The 22,877-nt window shown below is 44.7% G+C and overlaps 1 protein-coding gene across 1 annotated transcript in view; it reads left to right on the forward strand.

The window, feature by feature from the left end:
* Positions 1 to 16,757: 16,757 nt before the first annotated feature.
* ENDOU (endonuclease, poly(U) specific) overlaps positions 16,758 to 22,877 on the forward strand; it is a 28,375-nt gene continuing 22,255 nt past the window's right edge. Inside the window, exon 1 of the mRNA XM_087886667.1 lies at positions 16,758 to 16,871. Coding sequence (XP_087742793.1) covers positions 16,814 to 16,871 — 58 coding nt within the window. The 5' untranslated portion in view covers positions 16,758 to 16,813. The remainder of the gene's footprint in view (positions 16,872 to 22,877) is intronic.

Raw genomic sequence — 22,877 nt, forward strand, 5'->3', positions numbered from 1 at the left:
TTACAGAAAGATAGTGTGTTTTCAGATCATGCGAAAATGGGTACATTTATCCAGTGGTGGGATTCAAATAATTTAACAACCGGTTCTCTGTCCTAATGATTTCTTCTAACAACCAGTTCACAAAACTGCTCAGAAAGTTAACAACTGGTTCTCCCGAAGTGGTGCGAACTGGCTGAATCTCACCACTGCATTTATCGAATATTTTCTTCTCCAAATATTCACACCTCTTATATTTAAACGAGGTTCCCTCCACCTGTGAATTGGGGGTGATAGCGTGGTGGTGGCCTTATCTTCAATAAGAATGTGGTGCTAGCGGAAATTGTATTGAAAGTGAGTAAATAGTAGAGGAAAAATATTCTGAAAACGTTGCTTAGATAATTGTACAGATCTGCCCATGTACTCACCGGGGACAAAATTGACCTGAAGTTAAAAAAAAGAAGAAAAGATTTGTATAGATCATGTTTGCTGAATCTGGATTGTTGCAGTCCCCTCTTAGACACCGTGTCAATTATCACAGCCACTCACAATTAAAGCTAATATAGGATAACAGCAAAGACAATAATGCTGGGGGGAAAAGAACATGGCAGAGGAGCATAAAAAATTTGCAAGAAAGCTCAACAAATGGCAGCCCGTAGCGTTTTTAAAATGCAGGGTGCCAGAAACAGACTGACCAAAGTGTAGATGCCTAGCATGTGAGATGTGTCATTTCAGTTCAGTCTTCCTCACATGCAAAATCCAACTATCTACAGCAGAGGTGGGGAACAATAGTCCCTTTTTATGACTTGTGGACTTCAACTCCCAGAATTCCTAAGCTCAGGAATTCTGGGAGTTGAAGTCCACAAGTCATAAAAGGGCCATTGTTCTTCACCCCTGACCTACAATATAAGGCACCCTCTCTATTCATTCATTCATTCATTCATTCATTCATTCATTCATTCATTCATTCATTTAAAACATTTATATAGACACCCATCTTTCAACCAACTGGGTGGCTCCCAATCAAAAATTAAAAGATATAAGATCATTTTAAAAACTACAAAAAACAACTAGCTAAACACAAAACATTAAAACAACAAAAGTGCCACATCTGGCATCATTCCAGCTGTGCCATTATCTAATCCTCTCTCAAGCCTTTATGGAAGGCAAAAAGGGCAGAGACCTGCTGAACTTCAGTAGGAAGAGTGTTCCATAGGGCAAAGGCTGTCACAGAAAAGGCACACTTCCTAGTTCCCAAGAGATGACAATATTTGGGAAAGGGACAAGGAGTATACTCAGCCTGTCTACCTAGTAGGATGGATAGATGTCCTTAGGGAAAGGCAGTCCCACAGATTGCCCAGTATTGTCTACATTAGCAAGGATTGATGGGACATAAATTCAAAGATGGACAGGTACCTTTCATAGTGATTTAATTGGAAGCACACAATTGTTTCACATGAATCTTTTGTGTGTGTGCTGGCATGTATGAATTTGTGCCAAAAGATTATTTGATGAGCTTTCCATCCCAATGGGTGGAGTCAAAAATCTACGCTCTTTGTTGTGGCTAATGTAACAGCCTGGAGTCTTGCTAGCAATAAGAATAACTCAAAACCTATTCCTGAGTTGAAGGCTGAATCTTGGGAAGTTTGGCCAACAGCATTAACTTAGTTTCTTTCTCTATTTCATGGGTTGGCATTGTTACTTGAGATATGTTTCTGCCACAAATGATAAGAAGGGGTTGTTTTTTGTTTTTTGTTTTTTTGCTATATTGCAACAATAAAAAAAATATGCCTTGGAAATGAAGCAAGCTGGCCAAAAATTGCTCCATGGATTTGACACTCTGGACTATAATACTGTATAGTAAACAGAGAGGGGCGGGAGGGAGGGAGAGAAAGACTCAACAATGACTCTGGGCAACATACACATTAAAAACAAAACCACAGTACATAAAATCAAAATAATAAAAGATGATCATAACAGGAGAAACAGACCAGAGGTGGGTTTCAGCAGGTTCTGACCAGTTCTGGAGAACCAGTAGCAGATAGTCTGAGTAGTTTGGAGAGCGGGTAGTAAAAATTCTGACCGGTCCCGCCCCCATCTATTCTCTCTCTCCCAATTCCCAGCTGAGTGGGAGGAAATAGGGATTTTGCAGTAACCTTCCCCTGGAGTGGGGTGGGAATGGAGATTTTACAGTATCCTTCCCCTGCCTAGCCCACCAAGCCACACCCACAGAACCGGTAGTAAATTTTTTTGAAACCCACCACTGGAACAGACATACACCATAAATGAATACAACATGAGGCAGTGTAGATAACGATGCGATCCAGGGTCAGGGGTAAAAGCCCAGTCTTCAAGACTTGTTTAATGGATAGCAGGTTCAGGGCTAATCAAACCTCTAAGGGCAGTGGGGTGGTCTGCTGTTCCAGGCAACAGGTCTTGCAACATCTGCTTCCCAGGCCCCGTGAAAAGATGATATTGACAGGATTTGAAGCAACCTCACTCTGTTTACGTTTTACAAAATCAATGAGCAAAAAACATTCCTATTTATATATGTGTAATCCATATATCTCCTAGTTGACTAGAGCCTCTATGAGATGAGGCGATTGGATCCATACCTTGATGAGCAGGTGGTTCCTTCCACCTCAATAAGTCATTGCTCGACCCTTGTCAGGTGCAAGCAACCGGAATAGCTCGGAGGCCAAAGTCAAGAGGTTTCTTTATTGTTGATTCACCAGTTCACAGGAATCTCACTAGACTGCCTGCTTTTCCCTGGAAAAGCCTCATATAGACCTAAGTGTTTGATCTCATACACTTCCTCCAGGGGTGGGTTCTACTTACCTTTACTACCGGTTCACAACGGCATGTGCAAATCGCTGATGATGACATCTGGGGCAGTGGGCAGGGCCTCCCACTGGTTTTACTACCAGTTCTTGCAAACCAGTCTGAACCGGGGGCAACCCACTACTGACTTCCTCCTACCTATGGAGTCCCAGTTGGAACATCTCTCAACATCCCCTACTTTACTGGAACTTACTTCCTTTCAGCTGATGATTCCATCAAAGCCCAACACTTCTGGATCATTTTCATCCAATCTCCAACCTAGCCTTTTTAGGAATGGTTGATGAGAAAGTGATCAGGTTGCAGATTTAGAATAAGGGGATTATTTGGACCAGTAGCGGGTTTCAAACACAGGCGCCACCAGTTCGCTATTGGGAGTGCACAGAAGGTTCTGCACATGTGCAGAGCTTTTTGATGATGTCTGGGTGGGTGGGCAGAGCCTCCCACCACCGCCGCTACCAGTTCGCCCAAACTGGGGCGAACCAGTAGCAACCCACCACTGATTTGGAACCATTTCAGTCAGGATCCTGGTAGACATGGCACTCATAGATTATCTTGGATGGAGACTGGATGGAGTTGGTACAGTCATCCTAATTTTCTTTGATCACTCAGCAGGTTTCAGTATCATCAATCATGATGCCCCTCTAAGACTGATTATGGGAATTGGGAGTGGAAGACAGTTTGTTACAGTGGTTCTATTTTCTCCATGTCTGCTACTAAAAGTGTTGAGAAGGGGAAGAGGTTGAACTCAAACCCCTGGTTTGTGAGGTGCTGTAGGACCTCACTTTGGGCCCCTCCTGTTCAAAGTCTACATGAAGCTACTAGATGAGATCACCTGTCAACACAACATCAAGTATCACAAATATGGCATTGATACTTAGTTATAGGTCAATCGGGTGATGATATCAAGGTCTCATCCCAATACTTGGAGGTGGAGGTGGTTTAAATGGAAAAAAACAGGCAACCCTGATAAGACCAAGTGGCTATACAATGCAAGGTTCTTCCTGTGCCAGGAATTTTCCATCCCAGATGGATTTGCACTTTCCTAGGCAGAACTAGTATGCAATTTATGAGTCTTCCTAGACTCATAACTCCTGCTTGAATTGGCAGTGGAAGCTATGGGCAGAATAAGTCTTGGTAGATTCTTTTAGTAAGTCAGTTGCATACTTGCTTACATTGGAAGTCTTTTCTCATTGTCATTTACATCGTGTAGCAATTTTTTCTAAGTGCGTATTAACCATGAATATGACATTTTTCTTCCACTGATAGTCTCACTGTCGCATATCAATTGGTCTGCTTAAATTCTGCATCACTTTACTCATAGTCTTTAACTTGGTTCCTTTCTGAATTCTATTTCAAGATATAGATCAGCTCCAGGACATTATCTGAATTTTGTGTAATAGGTTTTTCAAACTGTTGAATTTCTTAGCATACTGTCTTGGTTTTGTAACCCCTTTTAAACTATACTGCTTATTTGTAGATACTGAAACTGAAGATGTGGCTCTAGCAGTTTGGAGAAGAAAATTTTGAAGTATTTCATCTTCATCTTATTAATAAGTTTGTTGCAATATTTTCAGGATCAGACTCAATAATAATAGTAAGAATTAAAGGTTTAAATATACTTCCTTTTATTTACAATAGGCATTCTATATTCACTGAATATTCACAGATAGAAGCAAGGAAAAGGGTGAAGGTGGCTCCTTATATATACAATGGGTGGAGCTATAAGTGGGAGTGGTGAATCATGAATACATTAGGAATTGAAGAATAAGTTAACCCCTGATATCCCATTCATATACTATTTACACATTAGGGAATAAGGCATTTACATCTGACAAATCCCCCTCTAAATGCCGATTCGTTATACAACACCAATTACATTCAGATTCGGGACAATACAAGATATGCAGTTTAGAAGTTAAATATTTGTGCTGTTTAGAAGGTAAAGGCTTTGTCAATATGTCAGCTAATTGTCCTGAAGTATCACAGTGCACTGCTTTAATAAATCCATCCTGAGACAATTGTCTCACATGTTTAAATTTTATGTCTATATGCCTGGACCTTTGTCCAATGGCATCGGATCTAGATATTTCAATGGCTGCTTTATTGTCTTCATGCATAATAAAAGGCAAAGCAGGTTTTTTCCAAACATCTGAAATTAAATCGTTAAACCATACAAGGTTATTTGCAGCTTTGGATAAACAAACATATTCCACTTCTGTCGTTGAAGTGGCTACTAGTTCTTGTTTACCAGTGTACCAGTAAACTGGACAGTCATTTAAGAGAAAAATATAACCAGATGTACTTTTTCTGCATGACGTGTCTCCAGCCCAATCCGCATCTGCGTAACATACAAGCTTTGGTTCTTTGTTATCACTAGGTTCTAATACTAAGCAAAAATCTAGTGTACTTTTCAGATATCTTAAAATTCTTTTAACAGCTTCCCAATGGTACATTGTGGGTTTGCTGACGTGTCTGGATAGTAAATTGAGTGGTAAGGCGATATCTGGCCTAGTCCAATTAGATATATAAAGAAGTGAACCTATGATTGATCTATAAAATGTGTTGTCCTTGAATTCAGGAGAAGATTCATCAGTATTTCTAAGAAAATCAGTTTGCATAGGGGTATCACAGGGTTTAGCATTGATTAAATTGCATTTATTTAAAAGTTCTATAATCTTATCTCTCTGAGTAAGTTTGAATCCCCTTCTAGTCTTATTAATTTGGACACCAAGATATTTGTTCACTTTACCTAGGGATTTCAACGAGAAATGTTCATTTAACTTATTTACAAAAGTTTCTCTTCTCTCTTTGTGTTTTCCTATATATAAAATGTCATCTACATAAATCAATACAAATTCAATGTAATCATCACCCTTTTTGACAAAGAAACAGTTATCAGCAGTGGTAGCATTGAAATCCATGGTCTTAAGTACTTTTACTAAACAATCATACCATCTTTTACCAGATTGTTTTAATCCATATAAACTCTTATTCAACAACCAAATTTCATTTTTGTTGGTGTATTGACTGTGAGGTGCTCTTACATATATTTCCTTATCTAGTTTCGCGTGTAGATACGCAGTCTGTATGTCATATTGAAATACATCAAGGTTGAGTGCTGATGCTACCACTAGAGCTGTTTTGACACTCTCTGTTCTTACTGTGGGGGAATACGTGTCAGTATAGTCCTCCGGATATTTCTGTGCATAACCTTGTGCAACTAATCTAGCTTTGTATAGAGTATTGCCTCCTTCTAAATTCTTAATTTTATATATCCACCTGGTACCAATAATTGTTTTATCTTTAGGTGCTATTGCAGGTGTAAATACATTTAATCCTTGTAAACTTTCCATCTCTTTCTTCATAGCTAGTTCCCATTTTTCTTTTTCTTCATGAGGAAGTTTTAACACTTCTTCATATGTATTAGGTGTTATTGGTTCACCATCCATATGCATTATGTAATCTCTGTATTTATTTGGCATTTGATTCCTGTTGTTCCTAATGGCTCTTTCAGGTTTGCTATTGTTATCATGCAAATATCTTGCTTCCTTTTTTGTTAGTGTGTCTGTCTTTATTTTGTGTTGGCTATTTGTCCAAGTTTTGGTTTTGCTTTTATGTTTGTTGATATTTTGTTTTTCTATGGTCCCTTCCTCATGAGATTTTGTTTCTTTGCATTTATTTGGAAATATTTCATTAAGATGTAATTTAGACCAGTTGGCCTGTTCATGGAACACAGCTGTTCTGGAAACTATAAATTTGTTATTATTATCAATGAATCTGTATCCTTTGGTGCCAGTTTCGTATCCCATGAATCTGAGTCTTCTGGATACATTTTCTCCCTTTCTTCTCAACTGTTTAGGTATGTGTACGTCTGCAGTGACTCCGAAAATGTGCATGTGTGCTAATTTTGGTTTCCTATTATACATTACTTCATATGGTGTCTTATTTATAATACTGGACCAGGTTCTATTTTGTGTGTAATTTGAATAATGTAAGGCTTCTGACCAAAATTGTTTGCTTAAGCCAGCATCCTCCAATGTGCACCTAATCATTGTTTGTAATGTGGAATTCTTTCTCTCTGCAATCCCGTTCTGAAACGCAGAAAATGGACTAGACGTGTAATGTAGCATTCCTCTATCTTTTAACCATTGGGAGAATTCTTTAGACATGAATTCACATCCCCTATCTGTCATAATTTGTTTTATTCTGATATTGTGTTGTGTTTCTATGCGTTTGTAAAATTCCTTAAATTTTTGAAAGGTTTCATCTTTATGTTTTAATGTGTAAACAAACCCATAACGACTATAATCGTCTACTATTGTCAGGAAGTAACGTTTTCTATAAGTGATTGATGGGGTTAATGGACCTACTAGGTCCATGTGTACTAAGTCAAAAATTTTGTTAGTTGATCTAGTAGATTTTCTTGGCCTGGGACTAGTTTTTAGTTTTGTAGATTTACATACTGAGCATTCCAAATAGTTTTCACAATTTTTTATTTTGACACCTTCTGCGTGTTCAGTCATTTTGTTGTATTTTAGTGTTGTCTTGTTTATTTAGTCCATTCAGTGAACCAGATTTTCTATCCTTTGAATTTTCTCTGCCCCCTCTATTTTCTCTGTAATTTGGTGGGCTTCTATATCTATGTCTATCTATGGAGGACTGTCTATAATTGTATTTGTTCCTATATTCTGACCTATGTCTTTCCTTTGAAATTTTGGGGCAATCTCTTCTATTGTGTTCCCTGGATCCACAATTGTGACATTTGTATGTTTCATTATATTTTTCTTGGAAAGCTATTTTCCTAAAAGGTTTGTGTTCTGTGTGATTGCTAGAACGATTTTTTCTCGAATTGTCTTCTGCTATCAATTTGTTGGATAGACTTTCTATGGATAAATATCCTAGATTGATAGTGTCTAAATGTGACATAAAACTATCCCATGATGAATCAAGTGAGTTGATAATAACACTTTTCATTGTTTGGTCTGAAATCACCTCCCCCCTCAAGTGCAGCTCAGCTCTTATTTTGTTTAAAGATATTAAATGCTCACTTATGGAAACCCCTGGTTTTACCCTAGATGAAAAGAAATCCTTAGACATTCTTGTGGTGGTAGCTACACTGTCGCTGTGAAACAAATTAAACATGCATTGAATAATTTCTGAAACAGTCAGATTTGGTTTGATGCTATGATACATTGCAGGAGACACACTAGATATTATTAAGAAAAAAGCTCTATGGTGTAGACAATCTATTTTTAAAGTCCAAGGTCTTTTTGGGGGACTAGTGATAAAGAATAGTAAGTTTTCCTTCATAAAGACAACCTGGAGCTGTTGATACCATTCTTGCAAATTAACGCCATCAACCCTTAGTTTTGGGAAGTCACTGGGTAAGTTTCCCACTGTTGTGGCCCCGCCCTCTGAGCCTGTCCCATCGGAGGAAGAAAGCTCCGAGCATGAGGAAGAGGAGTCAGCCAGGCCTCCCTCTCCAGGCCCCTCCCCTCTGGCATTGTTTCAAGTGCCGGCCGAGGGAGAAGAAACAGCTGCTTCAGATCAGAGTGATAATGACACCTCATTCCTGGACGCACGCCTCCGAAGACGTGATAAACGTTTGCAGCAGCTGGGGAGGCGTGCTAGGGATTAGAACTGAGTCACTGGACCACACCCCAGAGACCACACCCCAGAGACTATATAATAGAGGGTTGTGGTCAAGAATCTTTTGTGACGAACAAAAGTAAACCTTGAATAGTCACTGAAGCCTCGTCCGGAACTGTTGGGAGGAATATTATTTTATGTTTGGACTTTCTTGAACGTTCGTATCTTATCTGTCTGTTTGTGAAAATAAAGTCCCTTGGCAGACGGTGTGTCTATCGCTGCCAAGAGGAAGATAAGAACTGAGTGCGTTCCAAAGTGTTTCCTTAACCCTCGGCTGGCTGTGTGGTGTGTGTGTGGGGACGGGGACAGATCATCTTGTTCGTCACCCCCATACTCCATCGTTAACCCACGATGGACCAACAGCTGCAGCAGCAGTTACAGCAGATACTGCAAGCCAATCAGCTTCTGCAACAGCAAGTAGCACAGCTAACTGCCCAACTTGCTTTGGGAAATGCTCCTGCAGCTCCACCTCCTCCCCCTCCCCGTCCGAGATGCCCAGTGAACGTGCCAGATAGGTTTTCTGGGCAGCAGGAGATGTTTCCGGCCTTCTTGGGACAATGCCAACTGTTTATGGCGATGAGGCCGGAGGATTTTCCGGATGACTGGGCTCGGGTGGCATTTGTTATCAGCTCCCTCTCTGGCACTGCCGCCCGATGGGCCACGCCCCTGTTGTTGCAAGATAGCCCCTTGCTCCTGGACTTTCAGGGCTTTTTACAACACCTGCGCACCATGTTTGAGGACCCCCTCCGGGTGCAGACGGCAGCGAGGCGCATCAAGGACCTCCGCCAAGGCAAGCGCCCCCTGCAGGACTATATTGCAGAGTTCCGATTGCTAGGCCAGGATTCGGCTTGGAATGAGGTGGCGCTGATGGACGCCTTCCAGGACGGCCTTTCCGACGAGATGCAGGACGAGCTGGTTCGTGTGGAGGCGCCACCGACCCTCGACGCGCTGGTGACCCAATGCCTGCGCATCGACGCCCGCCTGCAACGGCGACGGCCCCGTCGGGCTCTTCCGGAACCACCGACAGCGTCGGCACCCCCACGTTTCGCACCGACAGCGCTCCGGACCGCACAGCGTTTTGTGGCGACGGCTGAGGAGCCCATGGAGCTCGGAGCAGCCAGACCTCAACTGACGGCCCAGGAGCGGATGCGGCGACGTCAAGGGGGGTTGTGCCTCTATTGCGGCGAGGCGGGACATTTTGCCGCTTCGTGTCCCCGGAAGCGGAGTGGACCGCTCAAGCCTGTTCCGGAGTCTCGGCATGACCAGCCGGGAAACGGGCCAGGCCTGGCCTAGGGGAAACTCTGGGTCAGGCACATGACCATGCCCCGCCGGAGTCGGCGGCTGTGGACTGTGAGCCCCCTCGGCACCTGATTTTGAACACCCGGGTGTTGTTGGCTAACCGGTCGGAGGGGCTCCAGGCGCACGCGCTGGTGGACTCGGGGGCCACCACGAACTTTATGGACCAGGCCTTTGTGGCCCATTACAAAGTCCCCTTGGTTCCAGTGGACCCTCCGTTGAGGGTTGAAACTATAGATGGGCGGGAACTCGTGGCGGGGCCCATCAAAACCGCTACCCAGCCCTTGCGCCTCGCCATCGGGAACCACGAGGAGGCGATCCAGTTTTACGTAACGGCGGATCTGCACTTCCCCTTGGTCCTGGGGATGGCCTGGCTTCGGGCGCACGACCCTCAGGTGGCGTGGTCGAGAAACGCCATCTCGTTCCCGAGCCTGCAGTGTGTCGACCACCTTCGCCACACCTGCGCCGGCCAGGACGTCTCTGCCCCAAACGTCTCCTTGCCTCCGGAGCTGACGCCCTTCGCCGACGTGTTCAGCGAGAAGGAGGCGGACCGCTTGCCCCCGCACCGACCCTACGACTGTGCGGTGGACCTAATGCCGAACGCGCCCCTGCCCTCGGGTCGCCTGTACTCCATGTCGGAGCCCGAGCTGGCCGCCTTACGGGACTTTCTGGAAAAGAACCTGGCCCGTGGGTTCATCCGGCCTTCGACCTCCCCGCTCTCGGCCCCGGTCCTCTTCGTTAAAAAGAAGACGGGGGACTTGCGCCTGTGTTGCGACTACCGGCGCTTGAATGCCATCACAGTGCGAAATCGCTACCCCCTGCCGCTGATCCCGGAGCTGATGGAGAGGTTGCGGGAGGCCTCGATCTTCACTAAGCTTGATCTCCGAGGGGCCTACAACCTGGTGCGCGTGAGAGAGGGGGACGAGTGGAAGACGGCGTTCGGCACTCGGTACGGACACTTCGAGTATACCGTCATGCCGTTCGGGTTGACCAACGCCCCCGCGGTCTTCCAGCACTTGATGAACGATGTGTTCCGGGACATGCTGGATCGGTTCGTGGTGATCTACTTGGATGACATTTTGATCTATTCCCGGACCCCGGAAAGTCACCTCCAGCATGTTCGCCAGGTCCTGCAGCGCCTGCGGGAGCACCAGCTCTATGCGAAGTTGGAGAAATGCTACTTCTTCCAGACTTCCATAGAGTTCCTCGGGCACATCATCACCCCCGAGGGCATCGCGATGGACCCGCGCAAGGTGGAGGCCTTGCGCAGTTGGGAACCCCCGCGTCGGGTGAAGGACATCCAGCGTCTGTTGGGATTCGCCAACTACTATCGGACCTTCATCCCGGGCTTCGCCACCCTGACCTTGCCGTTGACCCAGCTCCTTCGGAAGAAGGTCCCGTTCCAGTGGGGGCCCCCGCAGCAGCAGGCCTTCGAGGTCCTCAAGCAGGCCTTCCTCACAGAGCCAGTCCTGAGGCACCCCAATCCATACCGTCCGTTCGTGGTGGAGACGGACGCGTCCAACGTGGCAATTGGGGCGGTGCTGCTACAGGCTCCGGTGGATGGCGGCACTCTTTTTCCCTGCGCATACTACTCCCGGAAACTCAACCCTTCCGAGCGCAACTACACCATCTGGGAAAAGGAGTTGCTGGCCATCAAGGCCGCGTTCGAGGCTTGGCGACATCACCTCGAGGGGGCCCGACACCAGGTGGAGGTGCGGACGGACCATCGGAACCTGGAGCACCTCACCACGGCACGGAAGTTGAACCAGCGGCAGATCCGGTGGTCGTTGTTTTTCGCCCGGTTCAACTTCCACGTCACATACATTCCGAGCAACCTCAACCAGAGGGCGGACGCGCTATCCCGTAAGCCGGAATACTTTTGCCCCAAGGACTCCCTTCCCCCCCGGACGGTGCTGCCAGTGGACTCCTTGGCCGCGGTCCAGGAACCGGTGGACCTGCGGGCTCAGGTGCTGGAAGCGCAGCGACGGGACGACTGGTCGCAGCAGCGGAGAGCGGACGTCGGCCCCGCGTCCCCATGGACCGTGGAGGAGGGCTTGCTCAGACACCGGGGTCGGCTGTACGTGCCCACGAGTCCGCTCCGAGCCCTCGTCATGAACCAGTGCCATGACAACCCCGCGGCGGGGCACTTCGGCTTCTTTAAGACGTTGAACTTGGTGACGCGGACTTTTTGGTGGCCTTGGGTACGGCACGACGTGCACGCCTACGTGACGTCCTGTGTGACGTGCCGACAGGCCAAAGCCGCGTCCGACCCCCCTCCCGGACTCCTCCAGCCGCTGCCGACACCGGAGAGACCGTGGGGAGCCATCTCCATGGACTTCCTGACAGACCTGCCCCTGTCCGCTACGTACACGACCGTCCTCGTGGTGGTGGATGCGCTCACGAAGATGGCACATTTCATCCCGTGCCGCGGCCTGCCCTCGGCCCGCACCACGGCTCGCCTGTTCCTGCAACATATCTTCCGCCTCCACGGCCTGCCGGACCGAGTGGTTTCGGACCGCGGGGCCCAGTTCACGGCCCGCTTCTGGAAAAGCCTGATGGCCACGCTGGAGGTGCAGGTGTGCCTGTCGTCGGCGCACCATCCGGAGACTGACGGGGGCACGGAGAAGGTCATCGGCATACTGGAGCAGTACCTCCGCTGTTTTGTCAACCAGCAGCAGGACAACTGGGCCGAGTACCTTCCCCTAGCGGAGTTCGCTTTTAATAACTCCCAACACACCTCCACCCAGATGACCCCGTTCCATGCCAACGTCGGATACCATCCACGGCTTTTCCCGTTGACCATCATGGACTCCCCTGTTCCCGAGACCCGGGACTTCCTCTCGGAGCTGCAGGCGGTGCAGCAACTGGTGCGGCGGCAGCTGATCCGGGCGAAAGAGGATTATAAACGATTCGCCGATCGCGCCCGCCGGGCGACGCCACCGCTGGAAGTAGGAGATCGGGTGTGGTTGTCCACGAAACACCTCCCCACGGACCGGCCGGTGAGGAAACTGGCCCAACGCTTTATCGGTCCCTTCCCTATCGAGGCGGTCATCAATCCGGTGGCCTACCGGTTGACTCTACCCCGCTCCATGCGGCTCCACCCTGTTTTTCATCGGTCCCTCCTGGTCCCTGAGGCCCCCGCGAGCCATCTCCGCCGCCCGCCGACGCCTGCCCCCCCAGCCGCAGCCGACGAGGACGATGCCTCGACGTATGAGGTGGACAGTATCCGGGACTCCCGTTGGCTGAAGGGGCGCTTCCAATACCTCATTGCCTGGAAGGGGTACGGGCCCGAGGATTTCACCTGGGTGGATGCGTCTGCCGTTCAGGCCCCTGACCTGGTGCGGGCTTTCCACGAACAGTTCCCGTCCCGACCCCATCCCGACCGTCAGACCCGGGGGAAGGGCCCTGCGGTGGGGGATAGTGTTGTGGCCCCGCCCTCTGAGCCTGTCCCATCGGAGGAAGAAAGCTCCGAGCATGAGGAAGAGGAGTCAGCCAGGCCTCCCTCTCCAGGCCCCTCCCCTCTGGCATTGTTTCAAGTGCCGGCCGAGGGAGAAGAAACAGCTGCTTCAGATCAGAGTGATAATGACACCTCATTCCTGGACGCACGCCTCCGAAGACGTGATAAACGTTTGCAGCAGCTGGGGAGGCGTGCTAGGGATTAGAACTGAGTCACTGGACCACACCCCAGAGACCACACCCCAGAGACTATATAATAGAGGGTTGTGGTCAAGAATCTTTTGTGACGAACAAAAGTAAACCTTGAATAGTCACTGAAGCCTCGTCCGGAACTGTTGGGAGGAATATTATTTTATGTTTGGACTTTCTTGAACGTTCGTATCTTATCTGTCTGTTTGTGAAAATAAAGTCCCTTGGCAGACGGTGTGTCTATCGCTGCCAAGAGGAAGATAAGAACTGAGTGCGTTCCAAAGTGTTTCCTTAACCCTCGGCTGGCTGTGTGGTGTGTGTGTGGGGACGGGGACAGATCACCCACATTATTTTGTCCATTACTTACAACCTGAGGTAGTCCGTGGTCTCGCAAGTGTAGAAAATTGCAAAACGGCATGGGGATGCTCGCAACGAGTCTGCGTGGTTCTCTCACCAGTTCATGTCTTCCCGGACCGTCTGTGTAGTTTCGCGCATGCGCGTTGTCCATTTCTTTTTTGACGTCGTCGTGGAAGGTTCTCTCCATCGCGGCTCGCTCGCTCTGCTCCTCTTCAGACGAGTCGGTCTCTGGTTCGGCCTTGGGAGTTCTGGCGACGGCGGCTGCTCTTCTTTTTCTTTTGTGGGCGTTGTCACTTGCTTCGGTCTGTGGTGTAGGGCGGAATCGACAAGGCTCTCTAGGTTCGGGTGTCGTCGCTCTCGAAGTCAGGATGGGAGCGGGCAGGTCTTGAGGTATCGGCTTGCTCGCTCTCTTCTTCGGCGGCTTTTTGGTAATTTTTAGTTTTGGCCCAAATGCAGCAAGAAGCGTTTTCATCGCTGACTTTACTTGGGATTTCGTTGAGTCATCTTCACTTTCTGATTCTGACTCTTCCGAGGAGCTTGAATCCTCTTTTTCATTTTCGTTATCTGATAACGTTTTTCGCGCCAGAAATTTTGAACTGAGCATTTTGATTGGCTCTGCTTCGCTCACCTTGGAGGCCTGTTGAAACCAAGATGGCTGCCATTCAAAATTTCGCGCGGGATCACATTTTTTCTTCTTCTTAATGACTTTCTCTGTAGTCATATCACTTACTATTTTTGGTTCTTTAGACTTCTCATTAGTGATGTTTTTCTCTCTCGCTGCTCCGCTGTTCTTCAGCATTTCTTGGAGGTTCGCGATGAGGCTTTCATCATTCTTCTGGCTTTTTAATAGTTTTAATATCTCTGACCTGAGTTCGTTATTCTTTATTTCGATTTCCTCCTGGTCATCATTTTCATCTATTATTTCTTCGTCTTCAGTGGTGTATTCTTCAGATTCTCTTGAAATTGCGTTTGTGGATTCGTTGATTATTTCTTGTTCTGTTTCCATTTCTTTGCTGTAGGCCCTGGTGTTGGGCCTATCCTTCTTAGATATTTTTAAGTTTTTTATTGAGTCAATTAACCATCCTCTGCTACCAGCTTGTTGCAATATTTTCAGGATCAGACTCAATAATAATAGTAAGAATTAAAGGTTTAAATATACTTCCTTTTATTTACAATAGGCATTCTATATTCACTGAATATTCACAGATAGAAGCAAGGAAAAGGGTGAAGGTGGCTCCTTATATATACAATGGGTGGAGCTATAAGTGGGAGTGGTGAATCATGAATACATTAGGAATTGAAGAATAAGTTAACCCCTGATATCCCATTCATATACTATTTACACATTAGGGAATAAGGCATTTACATCTGACAAAGTTATTGTCCTTTCCTGATTACATTTCTTTGTACATTCTCTATCATGGAAATTACTATTTAATATCAAAGTAAGTTTAATATCAAAGTAAGAGGCCATAAATCTGGACTGTTTCTTGCTCTATCCCATACTTTTAAAATGCTATTTATTCTTGAGTGATTCCTTAAACTTTGTACTTTTCTATTTATATCAAACAAAGATATTTGAGCCGACCATCTGAAGGTCCTATTTCTTCCAGAGAAGCAATCTAGCCACAAAGTGTTACATCCATTCTGATATCCAGATTACCTTGGCAATTTATATTATCTTGATAAATTAAACTATCCATTTATTTTAGTAATTTAAATTTTAGTACTGCCAATCTGTCTTGTCCTTTCAAATCTTATAAAATGTTAAAATTTACTCTGGGTCTTTTATCATTAACTCATATAAAATTGGTTAACTATCTCTGCCAGTTATTTAATGTCTTATCTTCAAATCTTACGGGGATCAAGTGAAACAGAAAATAGAACCCTGGCAATTATTTTTTTAAAAAATGTTCTCCTTCTACACTAGAACAACTTCAGCTTCCCTGTTTTGAAATGTCCTCCATAGTAAATAATAAATAGAGGTTTTTTGACTTCGCAGTCCAGAGCTGAAAGACAGTGATTGTCCCAAAGACATCCAGCCAGCTTCCATATCTAAGGGAGGACTAGAACCTGGGTCTCTCCACTCCTAGGCCATCTACACTTTGTCCATCCCTCCATCCATCTTTCCATCCATCCATCCACCCATCTTTCTGTCCTTCCTTCCTTCCTTCCTTCCTTCCTTCCTTCCTTCCTTCCTTCTTTCCTTCCTTCCTTCTGTCTTCCTCCTCCTCCTCCTCCTCCTCCTCTCTCTCTCTCTCTCTCTTGCACACACACACACACACACACACACACACAAACAAACACACATCTATTTATTTATCTATGCTGAATATCATGGTATTATGAACTGTACAATTGGCTGCTACTAATCTGCATACAGAATGTTAGGATTTAAAATGATCTTGGATCATCTTCCCCGCCCATGTGGGGATCTACTGTCTGTAAGGCAGCTAGTCTTTGAAGTCTTCTCTGAGTCTAAAGACCTCAGTGGTACAGTATTTGCGGAATCCTCATATATTGCTAATTGATATGAAGATTTGGGGCTGAAAGCATGTAGCTTGTCTAATGCTGCAAATTTTGTGGCTGAGAGGTGAGATTTGTGTCAAGTGTGACCTAGTTCAACTTCTTAGTGACACTATCATTTTAACATCGTGTTTTGAAGGCGTTAATGGGCATCCTACACAGATAAAGACCTTCCCAGATGAATTCGCTACAAATAGTTGTATCTCAGCACACTTTTGTCTTATGGGCAGATGCATGTGTCACAGTAGCTGCAAACAAGAATTTCCTGCTTGGATTAATTTGATTTATATCAGACTAGAACACATAGACTCATGCCTATGGCAAGGGTTGATATTGGTGGACACGCCCCTCTCCTCCTTGTGGGATGCTGTGCTATCTATCCTTGAACCTCAAGCTCCTCCTAGCTTGACTCCACATGAACCACCCATGTAATATATACTGATGTAGCAATGACAACTGGCTGAAGTTGGTTGAGTCTGTTTCCTGTACCTCTTGGAGACTCAGCATCTGGGCTGCGGCGATAATGAAGAGTTGGGCATTTCTTCTCCTGTCAGTAGTGATATTCAAACTAGCATCTGGATGTAAGTTTCCTTGTAAATGGATTGTTTAGAAGAATTGCAACCAGAGATGGTCTGCTTCTTTAAGGTACTGAGAAAGAACTTGCTAGGGGAACTTCAAACCTTAAGAAATATTTTTTGTAATCCCATATGGGAATAAGGCTGAAGTCAGTTATGTACAGGCAGTGATTGCTAGGCTGCCAATCCACGATACATTTATTGTGGAGGAAGCTAAAAAGAAGAAAGCAGATAAGAAAACTTTCGATCATGTATACATGCATGTTAGTTGAGTTTTTACATATTTTAAGATGATGTGTTTAAAAAAGCCACAGCTGTACTGATTTTGTAATAAATGATTGAGTTGGGTGATAGGAAACTGATGTTGAGTAATAGGAAAGATTCTTAGATGATGTATATGTGAATGTCAACATTCCCTTGCAGTCATCAAGTCAGCGGACCTAGGAGGGAGGATGTTTCTTCAGCTTGATTCATACAACCTTGTTGTAACTCAATCAAGTCTATTGCCAGTAGAAGAGAATATTTGTAGCTCAGGGTTGAATTGTTGGGTCCTTGGTACTCTCTTGTCTTGGTTATTTTCTTGCAATTGTTTCATTACCCAGCTAGGTAACATCTTCAGTGCTAGAAAGGAGTGGTGTTTGCTCTCTGTTTATGTACAGTGGCTCTCCAACACCTAATAGAAACCAAAGAAACATCTGCAGGAAAACAACCAAGCTCAGGGAGCAACAAATATTTCACAAACCTGTTGCTTTGGTTATTTTTCCTTCCATGGAACCCCACACCTATAATCCCTCAAAAACACACACACACACACACATACACACACACACGTACAGTATATACTGGGTTGTAATTTCCACCTTTTAAAATTATTTGTTTTATTTATATATTGCCACTTCACCTATGAACCTGATGTCAGTTCTCTTACTACTACCGTAGCTTGCTGGATGAAGAGCTCTCGTTGTAAATTGTGAGAGATGGAATTAAATCGGAAAAGACTTTTCCTGGAGAAATTTTTAGCAGAAATCGACATTCATTAAGGATGCCATGCAGTGGTGGGATTCAGCCAGTTCGCACCACTTCGGGAGAACCGGTTGTTAACTTTCTGAGCAGTTTGGCAAACTGGTTGTTGGAAGAAATCATTAGGGCAGAGAACCGGTTGTTAAATTACTTGAATCCCACCACTGATGCCATGATTGCAACAACACCCCTGGTCCTAAAATAAGATTGAATGGATTAAGAATCTGTTCAGTTCTCATAATTTATGATTCCTTGATTACCCTTTCAAGGAAGACAAGTCTAGGGATATACAGCTTTGTAAAAGTGGTTTCAGAACTTGTAGTTCATGAAAGTCAATGGGGGTTCTCAGTCATCCAGGTCATGGCTGTCCTGAAGGTGCTTTTAAAAAGGCAATTGGACTGTCTTTGCTTTTTCCTTGAAGACGTTTCACGTCTCATCCAAAAAGCATGGAGTTCTTCAGATCCCCAAAGAACTTTTTGTTACATTTTAAGTTGAACAGCCTTGCCCTGAATGACTGATATAATGAGGAACAAAAATGGGCTGAATATTGAAGTGGTTACTTAAAGAAAAAAAAAGTTGGATATCATTTCCATATCTGTAACACTTGGAATTTGCTCCCTTGTGGTTTCTATGCATTTTTGTTGCATCAAGTGACGAGGTTGTTAAGCGAGTCATCACATGATTGGAACCAATTTTATGACCATTTTTATCATGGTTATTAAGTGAATTTACATAGTTGTTAAGGGAATCCAGCTACCCCGGCTGATTTGCTTGTTGGAAGCCATCTGGGAATGTTGTAATCACATGATTCCCAAGACTCTGCAACCATCATAAATGTGAGCCAATTGCCAAGCGCCTTAATTGCAATCACAAGATTGTGGGGTGGGGCAATGGTCATAATTAGGAGGATGGGTCATAAGCAGGGGTGAAATGTACTTACCTTCGCTACTGGTTCGCAAATGTGAGTGTGTGTGTGTGTGCGCACGCTTGCTATGTTTGCGTATGACACCTCTGTGCATGTGCAGGACCTCCTGTGCATGCACAGAGGGTAAAAAACAGGATGTGATGACGTCCGAGCGGGTGGGCGGAGCCTCCTGCCACCAGCGCTACCGGTTCACCTGAGCTGGATAGAACAGGCTCTATTTCACCACTGGTCACAAGTCACTTTTTCTGGGGCTCTTGTATCTTTAAGCCTTTAAAACTTTAAGATCAATTGACTGCCGTAGCCAGGGGGACCTTTGTCCAGGTGCACCTGGTTTGCCAGTTGCGCCCCTTTTTGGACTGAGATGCCTTACTTACAGTTGCTCGTGCCCTCATCACCTCTCGTTTGGACTACTGCAATGCACTTTACATGGGGCTGCCCTTGAGGAGCACTCGGAGACTTCAACTGGTGCAGAATGTGGCCCCACAGGTTGTCATGGGGGTATCTCAATACTCCCATGTCACACCACTCCTTCCCGGTCTGCATTGGCTTCCGGTTGTCTTCCGAGTGCAATTCAAGGTGCTGGTGATTACCTTTAAAGCCCTACATGGCCTAGGACCAGAGTACTTGCGAGACCACCTCCTGCCACCGGTAGCCTCCCATCGCCCGGTTCGGTCCCACAGAGTTGGCCTCCTTAGGGTACCTTCGGCTAGACAATGTCGACTGGTGACCCCTAGGAGGACAGCCTTCTCTGTGGGAGCCCTACCCTCTGGAATACGTTACCCCTGGAGCTCCGGATAATCCCCGACCTCCGAACCTTCCGCCAGGCCTTGAAGACCTGGCTCTTCCAACAGGCGGGCCTGGGCTGACTCTAAACTGATTTTGTAGCTTTTTAAATTCTTAAATCTTGAATTTGGATTTGTATTCCCACGTTTAACCTTATTTATTGGATATTCTGATTTAATTTGTCTTTTAACTTTTGTATTTTCTGTTTCTTATTGTTGTGAGCTGCGCTAAGTCCTTCGGGAGAAGGGCGGCATACAAATCCAATCAATCAATCAATCAATCAATCAATCAATCAATAAGCCATCATTAAACAAACAATTGTAAGTCGAGGACTGTATGGTATGACTATCAAAAAATAATTAAGATATGACAATATCGGAAAATAGGGTAACAATCCAGAATGCATTTTAGATGGGAGGAAGAATAAAATTCCCCCTCCCACATGTACACACAATTTTTCAAGCAAGCTTTGGATACGTTTGATTTCTTTTCTGATCATAAAAATTCATTAGCTTTTGACAGCATATTGCAGAACTCAACTGAAATTTTTTTTAAAAAAAATTAGCTATTATTTTTTGAGGATTTATATTGTTGGAATTGGTAGGAAATATGATTGCCCATTTCAAATGAAACAAACAAAATGTTAAAAAGTTACAATATTTATGTAGTTACTTATGAAGCACATCTAAATTATATTAAAGTAACCAAAATAACTTTACAATTCCCAAGACATGTCATAACTTTTGAGCATCCCTAATGTTTGGAAACTGAAAACTGAAAAATTTGACACACCTTAAGCCCAACAACATAGTCATAGGAATCACATGTTAGGTAAGAGCCCAGGCTAGGCTATTCCTTGAAGTAATGATTATTGATCAATGCAGTGATAAAATATTCTCCTAGCATTTAGATAAATGCTAAGAAAAACAGCATTTGAATGCTCACAGAAAGCTATAGTTGTGCCTTCAGAAACTAGCTCATCAGTGCATCTTCCTTATTAGTCTTCAGTGAATTAGGCTGAGTCAGATGGCATTTTCAAGCAACAATTTTGTACCATTTTCTTCCTTCCACCTGAAACAGGGCGGAAATCAAAGTAACTGGTGTGGGTGGAAGCATGGCAGCAATGAGAAACTATGAGTAAAGAGGTGTCCAACGGGTCTTTGGATGCAAAGCAAGAAATGCAGATGTATCAAGTTTCTTCTGGCAGGCTATATTGGAACCAGCTCAACTGGCATATCTAATTGGGAGTTTTATAGTAGAAAAGCTAAGAAGTGGTTAAGATAGAATTCCAGGGACAGCTGTGTATTAAATCTGATTCTTTGCGAAATCAGTGGTCAGACCCTTTACCCAGTGAAATCTAAATTTTTTTACTACCGGTTCTGTGGGCATGGTGTGGCTTGGTGGGCGTGGCTCGGTGGGGAAGGATACTGCAAAATCTCTATTCCCACCCCACTCCATGAGAAGGATACTGCAAAATCCCCATTCCCTCCCCACTCCTGGGGGAAGGATATTGCAAAATCTCCGTTCCCACCCCACTCTGGGACCAGCCAGAGGTGGTATTTGCCGGTTCTCCAAACTATTCAAAATTTCCGCTACCGGTTCTCTGAACTGCTCAAAATTTCCACTACCGGTTCTCCAGAACCTGTCAGAACCTGCTGGATTTCACCCCTGCCTTTACCTCTTTCTCTGACCTTGGTTATGCAATGAGACGGATGGCCTCCTCTTATATGTGTATATGTGTGTGTGTGTGTGGGGGGGGGGGTACTTTTAATATTGCAATTTCTATCCATTTTGATAATGGACTGATTAACTATCAAAATGTTTATAAACCTCAAAAACTCATTGCGGCACAGAGATGCTAGAAATCTGGAAGAGTTTGGGAGAGGGGAACAATAGAAAAATAACTGCCTGGGGCAGTAGGGTGTGGTATTTGCTTCAAGGAGTAAATTTTAGTTAGCTGGAACCATTTATGCTTTTCATCAAGTTAAATTGTCCTCCATCTGAGCTCACGGTTTTTTTGGGGATGGTTTGCCAATGCTGTCTTTAATGAGTTTTTTTTCCCCCCCAGCAGAGGGGATTTCCCTTTTAAAAACTTTACTGAGTATCAAAATGAACACAAGTTAGCGAAACATGGAACATTTAAGAAAGCATGAAAATAACATACTGATAATAAATCCTGGGTAGATAAACAATATATCTAAGAATGAAACTCCTAAATATTTGTCATCCTACCTCTCTTTAAATACTAGATTTTTATTCCATCTTTATTACTTTATACATAACTCAAGGTGGGGAATATATCTAATACTCCTTCCTCCTCCTATTTTCCCCATAACAACAACAACAATCCCAGGAGGTGGGTTGGGCTAAGAAAAAAAATGACTGGCCCAAAGTCACCAAGCCGGCTTTACTGTAGTCTTAATGTACACACCTTCCCTAAAAATCAAAACATGGAAATGTATACAAATGAACAATGAAAACAATAAAATGAACGTTTGGGAAAGGTGGATTTATTGCAACAATGTAACCAAAAGTTTCTTCACATCTCACCTGGACTCTTACTGCCCTGACCCAAAGGGGATAACATTACACAACTTGGGAAATCCTGAACTAAGGTATCATAAAAACTAACGTGTTTCAGTATATATTTAAGGACGTATATCATTATGGAATATTTCATATCCTTTCTCTAAAGAAAACCCAAGTATCCTTATTGGACTTAAACCTAAGCGCACATGGTGAACATGGTCACTTGTTGAGATGGGCAGCTACAGAACAGAACAGAACAGAACAGAACAGAACAGAACATTGGATTGGATTGGATTGGATTGGAGTGGAGTGGAGTGGAGTGGAGTGGAGTGGAGTGGAGTGGAGTGGAGTGGAGTGGAGTGGAGTGGAATGGAACGGAATGGAACAGAATGGAACAGAACAGAATGCCTTGGGATTTTCTGGATCCAAATTCTAACCAGGCTGCTTAGTTTTCTAGGTCAGCTAAGGTTGGTTAATATCATCAATTCCTTACATAAGAAAGATCACATAGTTCTGTCAGAAACTATATCCAACAGGAAGATGTAATCTGGGTGAGATGTCCCAAGAGCATGGGCTGGTATAAACCATCTTCTCTCTCTCTCACTCACAGTTTGGAACTTCAAAACACTTTTATGGCTTAATGATCCGCCTTGACACTTGGCCAAGTTGTGCAAGAGAAGCACTTAATGGGTCATCATAGTCGCTGCAGTGCACAAGTCCTGCTTTCATCATTGTGCTTCGCGTTGCTCTGACAA

This window comes from Pantherophis guttatus, chromosome 2 (genome assembly GCF_059756535.1).
Source record: "Pantherophis guttatus breed Tessera chromosome 2, ASM5975653v1, whole genome shotgun sequence".
NCBI lineage: Eukaryota > Metazoa > Chordata > Lepidosauria > Squamata > Colubridae > Pantherophis > Pantherophis guttatus.